The sequence below is a fragment of the Piliocolobus tephrosceles genome, chromosome 21, assembly GCF_002776525.5.
Source record: "Piliocolobus tephrosceles isolate RC106 chromosome 21, ASM277652v3, whole genome shotgun sequence".
In the NCBI taxonomy this organism is placed as follows: domain Eukaryota; kingdom Metazoa; phylum Chordata; class Mammalia; order Primates; family Cercopithecidae; genus Piliocolobus; species Piliocolobus tephrosceles.
The window spans coordinates 41,506,014-41,517,307 of record NC_045454.1 but is presented as its reverse complement, the minus strand read 5'-3'; the positions used below and the strand labels follow the sequence as shown (position 1 = coordinate 41,517,307).

General features: G+C 52.5%; 2 protein-coding genes across 2 annotated transcripts in view; one reads left to right on the top strand and one right to left on the bottom strand.

Annotated features, from left to right (window-relative positions):
* Positions 1-3,376: 3,376 nt before the first annotated feature.
* On the top strand, positions 3,377-4,889 carry SWSAP1 (SWIM-type zinc finger 7 associated protein 1). Its single transcript, XM_023188792.2, has 2 exons — positions 3,377-3,656; positions 4,238-4,889. Exons 1-2 carry the CDS (start codon positions 3,408-3,410, stop codon positions 4,739-4,741), a joined length of 753 nt encoding a protein of 250 aa, XP_023044560.2. The 5' UTR covers positions 3,377-3,407; the 3' UTR covers positions 4,742-4,889.
* Positions 4,890-5,916: 1,027 nt separating this feature from the next.
* EPOR (erythropoietin receptor) overlaps positions 5,917-11,294 on the bottom strand; it is a 16,919-nt gene continuing 11,541 nt past the window's right edge. The window contains exons 2-7 of the mRNA XM_026455626.1: positions 10,642-10,889; positions 10,403-10,560; positions 9,787-9,940; positions 9,615-9,702; positions 7,401-7,488; positions 5,917-7,305 (exon numbers count right to left, since the gene is read on the bottom strand). Coding sequence (XP_026311411.1) covers positions 6,694-7,305; positions 7,401-7,488; positions 9,615-9,702; positions 9,787-9,940; positions 10,403-10,560; positions 10,642-10,889 — 1,348 coding nt within the window. The 3' untranslated portion in view covers positions 5,917-6,693. The remainder of the gene's footprint in view (positions 7,306-7,400; positions 7,489-9,614; positions 9,703-9,786; positions 9,941-10,402; positions 10,561-10,641; positions 10,890-11,294) is intronic.

The window sequence follows — 11,294 nt, the reverse complement described above, 5'->3', positions numbered from 1 at the left end:
ATACCCCGTCTCCACTAAAAGAAATACAAAAAAAAAAAAAAAAAAAAATTAGCTGGGCATAGTGGCGTGTACCTATAATCCAAGCTAGCTGGAAGGCTGAAGCAGGACAAATGCTGGAACCTGGGAGGTGGAGGCTGCAGTGAGCCGAGATCGCACCACTGCACTCCAGCCTGGGTGACAGAGTGAGACTCCGTCTAGAAAAAAATATATATATGAAGACAAAATTCTGATAAGTGAAAGAAGGACTGTGTGCATGAGAGATTTGCCAAATGTCTGCATCTCTGCTGAATGTTCTCAACTCGGCCGACATTCATGAGCACCTAGTGTGTACCAGGTGCCATACTAGAAACTGAGGAGCTAGCAGTGACCAAAAATAAAGACCCTATCCTCATGGAGCTAGTGGGGAGAGATGCCATCAGATAAACGGATAACGTTAGAAGTGAACGTTATTTAGAGAGAAATAAAGACAGCTGGCCGGGCATGGTGGCTCACGCCTGTTAATTCCAGCACTTTGGGAGGCCAAGGTGGGTGGACGGTGTCAGAAGTTCGAGACCAGCCTTGCCAACATGGAGAAACCCCGTCTTTACTAAAAATACCAAAACTAGCCGGGGGTCGTGGCATGCACCTGTAATCCCAGCTGCTCAGGAGGCTGAGGCAGAAGAATTGCTTGAACCCAGGAGGTGGAGATTGCAGTGAGCCAAGATCACGCCATTGCACTCCAACCTGGGTGACAGAGCAAGGCTCCATCTCGAAAAAACAAACCAACACAACAACAATAATTGCAAAAACAAATAATCAGTTAAAGAGTGAAATGTGTGCAATTTGGGGCAGGCAGTCCAGGAAAGCCTGAGTCTCTGAGTAGATGATATTTTGACCAAAGACCTAAAAAGAGTGCAGGGAAAAAAAAGTCGGCTGGGCACAGTGGCTCACACCTGTAATCCCAGCACTCTGGGAGGCCAAGGCTAGCAGATCACCTGAGGTCAGAAGTTCGAGACCAGCCTGACCAACATGGAGAAACCCTGTCTCTACTAAAAATACAAAATCAGCCGTGTGTGGTGGTGCATGCCTGTAATCCCAGCTACGTGGGAGGCTGAGGCAGAAGAATCACTTGAACCTGGGAGATGGAGGTTGCAATGAGCCAAGATCATGCCATTGCACTCCAGCCTGGGAAAAAAAAAAAAACCTCCTAAAAAAAAAAAAAAAAAAAAAAAAAAAAGCCAGAAGGATATCTGGAAGCTGACTGCTACACACACAAGATCATCAAGTACAAAGGACTTGTGGTGAGGCTGCATTCAGCATGCTGCCATGTATGTAACTATGCTGGACTCTGTGATGTGGGTGTTACTACTGACTATTTGTGCATTTTTGTTTTGTTTTGTTTTTGTTGAGATAGGGTGTTGCTCTGTTGCCCAGGCTGGAGTGCAGTGGCACAATCACTGCTCACTGCAGCTTTGACTTCCTTGGGCTCAAGCAATCCTCCTGCCTCAGACTCCCGAGTAGCTAGGACTACAGGTGCACGCCACCACACCTGGCTAAATTTTTTTTTTTTTTTTTTTGAGACAGAGTCTTGCTCTGTCGCCCAGGCTGGAGTGCAGTGGCACGATCTCGGCTCACTGCAAACTCTGCCTCCCGGGTTCACGCCATTCTTCTGCCTCAACCTCCCAAGTAGCTGGGACTACAGGTGCCACCACCATGCCTGGCTAATTTTTTTTCTATTTTTAGTAGAGATGGGGTTTCACTGTGTTAGCCAGGATGGTCTTGATCTCCTGACCTCATGATCTGCCCACCTAAGCCTCCCAAAGTGCTGGTATTACAGGCATGGGCCACTGCGCCTGGTGAAATTAAAAATTAGCGCCTGGCTAGTTTTTAGGTATTTTGTAGAGATGGGGTCTCACTATATTGCCCAGGCTGGTCTTGAATTCTTGGCCTCAAGCAATCCTCCTGCCTTGGCCTCCCAAAGCACTGGGACTACAGACATGAGCCACCATACCAGGCCTGTTTGTGCATCTGGAGTGTTGAAATCTGAGGTGAATCATGGGTTGTGTATCTGCTGGGGGATGGGGACTGAGGTGGGGTGTTTGACAGCGCAGTGTATCGGTGTGCTTCACTGTGTGTGTCTGCGTGTGTAGTGGCAATGTCATAGTTACGTGTTTTGCAAGAGAAAGGGTGTGGGGGATGAATGTGGGACAGAGTTTGTACGGGGTGCTTTGTGTCAGGATAGGGCAAGGTTGGAGCATGTGGATGATGGAGATTCTGAAAATAGAATATATTCAGAGATGCCGTGGTGTGTGTGTGTTTGTGTGTGTGTGTGTGTAGAGGGGTGTGAGGGTGCCCAGCTGTGTGAGTGGGTGTGTTGGGGGATGTCGTGGAGCTGTTTTCTGGTCCCAGAGGGAGAGAGAAAGCCCAGGAAATCTCACTTTCTCCCTGCCCCTGGGTCTCCAGGCAACGGCACCACTTTGGAGTTACCAGGAGACAAGGTTGCCAGGGCAACACAGGCGTGAGTGGCAGCTCTGGGACGAAGTCTGGGTGAGAAGATCCAGCCAGGAATCACGATCATTCACTTTGTTCCGCCCTTTCTCCCTGTTTCTCATCAATCCCACCTCCCTTCCTTCATTGTCTTAACGAGCCTGTATTTGAGAACCTACAAATGTGCTAGGTGCTATTCTGGGTACTGGAGAACAGAAGTGAACAAGACAATGTCCCTGCTGTATCTCTCCTTCAGTGTTTCAGCTCCTGTCTCTTTGTCTCTCCTGCTCCCTTCTTTGTCCTGCGGTCCTGCCTTCCCCCCCTACCACAAGGAAGGCCCCACAGAACCCCTTAGCCAGTGAGGAAGTTGAGAGCCTTCATCTCACAGACTTTCGGGGATGGCTGTTGATGTTTTGCACACGAGTGTCCCTGAGCCTGTGTCCCCACACTCCTGCCCATACTCAGGTGCACAGAAAGACAAGCACACAGCTCATCCGCCTCTTCAATTCTCAGTTGTCATTTGATGACATCAGCAAAACCACACACAAATACATGCCGATCACAATACTCCTCTGAGATACCATAAGCCCCATTTTACAGGAGGGCAAACTGAGGCTAGGAGACTTTAAAGAATATGTCACTCATTCTGGTCTACTCCTCCAACTCTTAATCCTTATATTTGTCTCATTAGCTGACAATAACAGTATTCGTGCTGGTTCCCCCAGCAGCCTCCCTCAAGGGCCTTATTTCCCTATTTCCCTCGAACGCACCCTTTCCTCCGCATAGGTTCTAACCCTTTGCCCATTCACCAGAGGAATCGAGTTTTGATGGACAGATTCCTAGACCAATAGAGAAACTAAGTGAACTGTACCGAAGCCGCCTCGGCTTGGGCGGGACTAAGACTGGGAAAGAGCCGCCAATTGGACAGAGCTACGCGGCGAATGGCGGAGACGCTGAGGCGGGTGCTGACCAGGGACGGTGCGGCCTGGTCCGGGGAGGAGAACACGCCTGCCGCCGGACCGCCTTTGCTGCTGCTCGGCGCACCAGGATCTGGAAAAACAACGCTGCTATTTGCTGCGGCCCTAGAGGCGGCGGGGGAGGGCCAAGGCCCAGTCCTCTTCCTGACACGGAGGCCTCTACAAAGCCTGCCCCGCGGGACCGGAACGACTCGAGATCCAATGCGACTCCAGGTAACTGTGCGGTGGGAGCGGAGGCGTTCTAGCGAATGGTGGAGTAGATCCGGGACTATTGAGTGACAGGTAGACAGGCCAATGGAGGGGACGGTGGAAGGGCGGGCCAGGGCAGCCACGATGGGGCGGAGTCAGGCAGGCGCAGTGAGGGGTGGCACCACGCGGAGCTTAGCTAAGATTGAAGTGAGAGCCCATCCAATGATGGGCGGTGTTAGCAAGAGGCGGTGCCCAGAGGGTGAAGTCAGGCCCATCAAGGGGCGGGGCCAAGGTTGGGTCCATTCAGGACCAGAGTTGGCTCCTGTTGGTGTCGAGGATGAGGTCAGACCGAGAATGCTGGGGGAGGGTTTTCCGTGGAAAAATTGCCCTAGAGATTTGGCCAAAAACAAGCAAAAATGGCTTGCCCTCAACTAATACTCGGCAGTGCTGAGTACTGGAAAAAGGGACGAATACAAGAATATTTAACCACTCTGAGCTGGTCCATCCTGGAACCAAGGAAAGTATGCAAGGAGGCAGGGTTACTCTTGCGAGGAGTCTGGCTTCTTGTGCTGAATCCGGCCCTTTCCTTCTGTTTCTCCTTCTAGAAGATCCGCTTCCAGTACCCACCCTCAACCCGAGAGCTTTTCCGGCTCTTGTGCTCTGCCCATGAAGCCCCGGGGCCAGCCCCCTCCCTTCTGCTGCTCGACGGCCTAGAAGAGTACCTAGCGGAAGACCCAGAGCCCCAGGAAGCCGCCTACCTCATTGCCTTACTTCTAGACACAGCTGCCCACTTCAGCCACCGGCTTGGGCCTGGCCGGGACTGTGGACTCATGGTGGCCCTCCAGACCCAGGAGGAGGCAGGTAGTGGGGACATCCTGCACCTGGCACTGCTCCAGCGGTATTTTCCTGCCCAGTGCTGGCTGCAGCCAGATGCACCAGGTCCAGGAGAGCACGGCCTCCGAGCCTGCCTGGAGCCAGGCGGGCTGGGCCCTAGAACAGAGTGGTGGGTGACTTTCCGATCAGATGGAGAAATGATGATTGCTCCATGGCCCACCCAGGCTGGTGACCCCAGCTCAGGCAAGGGTTCAAGCTCTGGAGGCCAGCCTTGAGCTTTGGTGTGTGACCACCTCTCTGTGCTTCAGTTGCCCATGGCTACTTACCTCAGGGACATACGCAGATCCAAAGACCTAAACAATGTAAAGTGCTTTTTCTCTTTTAAAAGTATAGCATTATCTTGTATATATTGTACCTAATCAATATATTGTTTAGTTTTGTTGCTTTAAACTTTATAAGAAGAGCTTCAGGCCAGGCGTGGTGGCTCACGCCTGTAATCCCAGCACTTTGGGAGGCTGAGGCAGGCAGGTCACCAGAGGTCAGGAGTTGAAGACCAGCCTGGCCAACATGATGAAACCCTGTATCAACTAAAAATACAAAAAAAATTAGCTGGGTGTGGTGGCAGGTGCCTGTAATCCTAGCTACTCGGGAGGCTTAGGCAGGAGAATAGCTTGAACCCAGGAGGCGGAGGTTGCAGTGAGCTGAGATTGTGCCATTACACTCCAGCCTGGGCGACAAAGTGAGACTCCATCTCAAAAAAAAAAAAAAAGTTTCCTGATAAACAATCTTCTGAGACTTCCTTTTTGCACTCAACGTTGTTACTAAGATTCAGCTACATTTTTTTAGTTCATTTGTTTTTCCATATTGCATATAATTCCATGGGTGACTATACCCTGATTTCTTCATCAGATTGCCTTATTTACTGCTGTGAACATTCTTGCACACATGTCCTGGCAGGTGTGTGTGTTTTCAGGGGCTGAGACAGGTGGATCACCTGAGGTCAGGAGTTCGAGACCAGCCCGGCCAACATGGTGAAACCCTGTCTCTACTAAAAATACAAAATTTAGCCAGGCGTGGTGGCTGGCACCTATAATCCCAGCTACTCGGGAGGCTGAGACAGGAGAATTGCTTGAACCCAGGAGGCAGAGGTTGCAGTGAGCTGAGATCGAGCCACTGCACTCCAGCCTGGGTGATAGAGATGAGACTCCGTCTCAAAAAAAAAAAAAAAAAAAATCAGCCAGGCTTGGTGGTGCACGCCAGTAGTCCCAGCTACTCGAAAAGCTGAGGCAGGAGGATCACCTAAGCCCAGGAGGTCAAGGCTGCAGCGAACCATGTTTGAGGTACTGGGCTCCAGCCTATGTAACAGAGACCCTGTCTGTAGTTAAACCAAAACTCCCATTGAGTTACTTGTTGACACCAAGTGTCATCAAAGGACTTTCTTAGAACATGGCCTGATTCAGAATTATTGTTATTGTTGTTAGTTGCAGAGACTAGCTAGAGGCCCCTTAAACAGCTTTGCTCTTCCTGGGTGGAGAACTAAACTGTTTCCCAGCCTTTCATGTGACTGGGGTCATGTGACTGTTCCCAGCCAATGAGGTGTGAGAAGAGAAGAGGAAGTCCATTTCCGGGCCAGATCCCTCAAATGGCCCATTGAGGGTCATTGCTACCCTTTTTCTTCCCTTGCTGACTGGCAGTTTGTAGAATAGGGGATCCATCTAAGTACCCTAAGAGAAGGTAGAGCTACAGACTGGAAGAGTCTTATCCTCTGACTCATCCCATGGATGGCTGCCCATTTGAGCTGAGTTAGGAGAGAGAAATCGCTTAGTATGGTAAGCCACTAAGATTTAGGAGCTGTTTAGCATACTATTTTATGTTATGATTAGTATTCAGATTGCAGGTTCAGCTTCTGAATAAGCTCAAGAACTTTAACTTCTACCCCTATGGCCTATGCCCAGGGGAAGATGGGACTTACAGGGTGTTTGTAAAAAGCATGGTAGAAAAACTTGCATACGTATGTATATAAAGATAGATTTAAAAAAAAAAAAAAACTATACATATTTAAAGATACTGCAAGGTTGTGATTTCCTGAGCAGGATGGATTGGTCAGACAAAGTCAGCAATGCCCCTACTCCTGAGAGAGGCCTCGCCCTCCCTGTTCAGTAAGTCTTGAGTCTGCAACTGGCTCTCGGAGTCATATTGGATCCCCGATCATCTGCAGCCTGGTGTCCTAAGAGCAAGCCAGATAGCTAGGGGGCAGAGGCTCAGCAGCTGGGATAAGGCTGTTCTCATAAGGGTTGGAGTAGGGGCCGTCGGATAAGCCCCCTTGGGCTCCCTGGGAGTCCCCTGAGCTGTAGTCAGTTGAGATGCCAGAGTCAGATACGACAAGGTACAGGTACTTTAGGTGGGGTGGGGTAGGGGGCAGCTCAGGGGACAGTGCCCATGGACGCAAGAGCTGGGAGCTGGGGTCCAGGATGGTGTACTCGAAGCTGGCAGCAGAGGCTCCCTCTGGGTTAGGCTTCGAGGCCAAATCAGATGAGCAGGAGGATGCTTCTGAGCCTTCGTCCATGGCCACTGTGTCCACACTGCCACCAGGCCCTGGGAGGTCCTCACTGGGTGGGTTCCGGGGCAGCAACCATTTGTCCAGCACCAGATAGGTATCCTGGGCATGCCCACTGCCCACCGGCTCCAGCAGGGGGCCCTCATCATCTGTCCCCGGCTCCACTGCCTGCATCGTCCCCCAGCAACGCTCTGAGAGGACTTCCAGGGAGGCAGGTGGGTCCTCTGTGAAGGGGGTGCAGGGGCTCCACCACAGGCAGCCATCGTTCTGGTACAGCCACAGCTGAAGAAATAGCACCAACCTGCTCAGAGAGGCCTGCAGTTTGGCTGCAAGAAGCAGGGAAGCCCAGGCACTGAGGGGACAACCAGGTCACCTACCTGGAAGTTACCCTTGTGGGTGGTGAAGAGGCCTTCAAACTCGCTCTCTGGGCTCGGGATGCCAGGCCAGATCTTCTGCTTCAGAGCCCTGTTGAAGCCGATAGAAACAGTTATATAGACATGACTCATTGAACACTCACCAATACCCCCTCCACTCCCAGTCATAGGGGCACAGATACTCCTGGTCCCTGTGATCACAATGGAGGCAGAGGAGTACATCAGGGCTGGGGGACAGGGGTTTTGACTGAAGCATCAGCAAGGCCCTACAAAAGGATAACTGGAACAGGGTATTGAAGGGTGCATAGGGGTTCAATATACCTTGGTCATTCTCCCTTTAATCCTGGCCATGGCCAGGTGCAGTGGCTTACACCAGCACTGTAATCCCAGCACTTTGGGAGGCTGAGGTGGGAGGATCACTTGAACCCAAGAGTTCAAGGCCACCCTGGGAAACATAGTGAGACCCCATCTCTAAAAAAAAAAAATCAAAAAACCAAAACCCTGGCCCAGACTTTTCCAGGAGGTCCATGATGTCACTTCATAGATAAATATTATGTTGTTATGTTACCTTCTGGAGTAATGAGAGAAGGCATTCAGAATAAAATCCAAGCTGGGCACGGTTGCTCACGCCTATAATCCCAGTTGCTTTGAGAGGCTGATGTGAGCAGATCACCTGAGGTCAGGAGTTCGAGACCAGCCTGGTCAACATGGTAGAATCCCGTCTCTACTCAAACTACAAAATTAGCAGGGCATGCACGCCTGTAATCCCAGCTACTCAGGCAGTTGAGGCAGGAGAATCGCTTGAACCGGGAGGTAGAGATTGCAGTGAGCCAAGATTGCTGCACTGCACTCCAGCCTGGGCAACAAGAGTGACTCTGTCTCAAAAACAACAACACAAAAAGACATCCAAACTCCTCCCCACAACCCTGCAGAAGGCCCTGCATTATATGACCCCTGTCACCTCCCTCGTCTCAACATCTGCCACACCTCCTTACATACTGCTCTAGCCATGTGGCAATTCCTTTTTTTTTTTTTGAGATGGAGTTTCACTCTTGTTGCCCAGGTTGGAGTGCAATGGTGCAATCTCGGCTCACCCACAACCTCCACGTCCCGGGTTCAAGCGTTTCTCCTGCCTCAGCCTCCCGAGTACCTGGAATTACAGGCGTAATGTGCCACCACGCTTGGCTAATTTTGTATTTTTAGTAGAGACAGGGTTTCTCCATGTTGGTCAGGCTGGTTGCAAACTCCGAACCTCAGGTGATCCGTCTGCCTCGGCATCCCAAAGTGCTGGGATTACAGGCGTGAGTTACCGCACCTGGCCCTGCGGCCCTGCCATGTGGCAATTCTTGAAGCTGGCTGAATGTTCCAATCTCATTCCCACCTCGGGGCCTTTGCACTTGCCATTTCTTCTCCCCACTTTTCAAGCAGCTGCTTCCTTCCAACCTTCAGGTTTCCACTCTGATGTCACCTCCTCCTGGAGGCCTTCCCTGATCATCCTGTCATGTCCCCACATCCTGTTTGTTTCTGTGATATCACTCATTATAATTTATCATCAGATATTTCTTGGGTCCCTTGTTTGTTGACTTGAGATCCACAAGGTCAGAGACTTGTGGTCAGGCTCTGGCTTGTTCTCCATTCTCTCTCCAGTGCCTGGCACATGTTTGGCACTCAGTATGTATTTTCCAACCAAGTAAATGAACAGGGCCATGAAAGACAACTAGAAGATTGCTTAGCGGACAAGGCAGGAAGGGTATTTCAGACAGAGGGAACAGGATGGGCAAAAGCTTGGGGGTGTGAAACCACCTGGTGTGTGCTTGGAATTACAAATATACAAATACCTCAGAATGGCTGATCTGATCATAGTGTCTGAGGAGCTTGACTGCAGGGGTGGGAGGCATTCAGGGGCTTAAATTCTTTCACTAAATTCATCTGGTTGATTTTACAAAGGTGATGACATTGGGGAAAGGAACTAGCAAAGGGACCCAAGAAATGGCAGCCCCTGATGCAGAAGGAAAATCAGGTGAAAGTCCCCAAGAGCAGAAAATGTTAAGGAACAGTCTGGGTCTAGTCTGGCATGCATCCCAGCCCTGCCACTGACGTGACTCCTTACTGCATGACCTTGGGCAAGTGCGTGTCTCTCTCAGCCTAGGTTTCCATAGTGAAAGAGGACCGTTGGCGAGGAGGAGTCTGGGCCCAGCGCCCGAATGGGGAGCTCACCGGCGGTGGGAGAGCAGGGCGAGCACGGTCAGCAGCACCAGGATGAGCACGAGGATGAGGGAGAGCGTCAGGATGAGGGGGTCCAGGTCTGAGAGGCGGGGAGGAAGTTAGGGCGGTGGGCTTGCCCGGTGGTTCGCCCCGGCTCCTCCTACACCCCTTCCTAGGGCCTCACCGCTAGGCGTCAGCAGCGACACAGGCTCGGACCAGGCGCTCCAGAAGCCGCCGAAGCTCGGCTCAGCCATACGCGCGCGGACGGCGAAGGTGTAGCGCGTCCGGCCCCTGAGGTTGCTCAGCACACATTCGGTGCGGCCCTCCAGGATCTCCACCTGGGGGCGGAACCAGGGCGAGGGAGGCGAGTCAGACAACACTAGAGCACGTGGGGGCGGGCCTTGGTGGAACCGAGCCAATCAGGGGAAGGAAAAACGGTGCCATAGAATCGCAATGGGACCAATAAGAGTAGGGGGAGGAGCCCAAGAAAACTCGGGGCCAATCAGAGAGAGAGACTCTGGTACCAAGGGGCGGGACCCGGGCAATTTAATAACTAGCCTAGCACGCGTAGAGGGAGCCGGGCGCTGAAGGGGTCTAGGGTTACGGGCCGGAGGGAGAAGGGGTTGGGGTTCAGCAGGCTTGCGAGGACATTAGGAAAGGGGGCGTGTTTCAGCACCAGGGTAATGGGATGTGGGATGTCACGGACCGGCCCTGGCGGCGGCACTGGGTGCGACCTCGAGAGGCGTGGCTGAGCAGTAGTCAGTGGAGCTTTGGGACTGGGCCGTAGGGGCTGGCCTCACCCTCTGCACGCTCCCTGCGCTGTTGCCGGCCGAGACGTCCACCTCGTAGCGGATGTGGGACGTCATGGGTGCCTCAGGCGGCGGGAGCCAGCGCAACACTATGTGGCCGCCCTCGTCAGCCAGCCGCGCCACCAGTCCCACGGGGGCGTCCAGGAGCACTGCAGGCATGGGGGTTGGTCAGGTGGGCGAGGACTGAGACCCCTCTCCTCCGACCATTCCTCCATTCCCAGAGCACTTACCTACTTCATTGATGTGGATGATACGGTGATATCGCGGAGCGCCGGAGGCTGCTGTGACGCGCAACTCTAGGGGCACGAAGCTCGACGTGTCGGCTGTAGGCAGCGAACACCAGAAGCGCACAGCACCACGAGCCGTGGGAGCCTGGTGCAGGCGACAAAGCTTCCATGGCTCATCCCTGTGCGCCCAGGGACCCGGGAGGGAAGGGAGCAAGTTGGGAGTGTGGACCGGGGAGTTTGCGTTCCCCGGCCTGTGGGGGACTGTGTGTGTTTATGTCTCGCCTTGTGTGTGTGACAAGGTCTTCCTTTGTCGCCCAGGATGGAGTGCATTGGCGCTATCATGGCTCACTGCAGCCTCAAATTCCGGGGCTTAAGGAATCTTCCCACCTCAGCTTCCCAAGTATTTGAGACACGCGCCACCACGCCGGTTTTTTTTTTTTTTTTTTTGAGACGGAGAGTTTCACTGTCGTTGCCCAGGCTGGAGTGCAATGGCGCTATCTCGGCTCATCGCAACCTCTGCCTCCCGGGTTCAAGCGATTCTTCTGCCTCAGACTCCCAAGTAGCTGGGATTACAGGCGTGCACCACCACGCCCACCTAATTTTGTATTTTTAGTAGAGACAGGGTTTCTCCATGTTGGTCAGGCTGGTCTCGAACT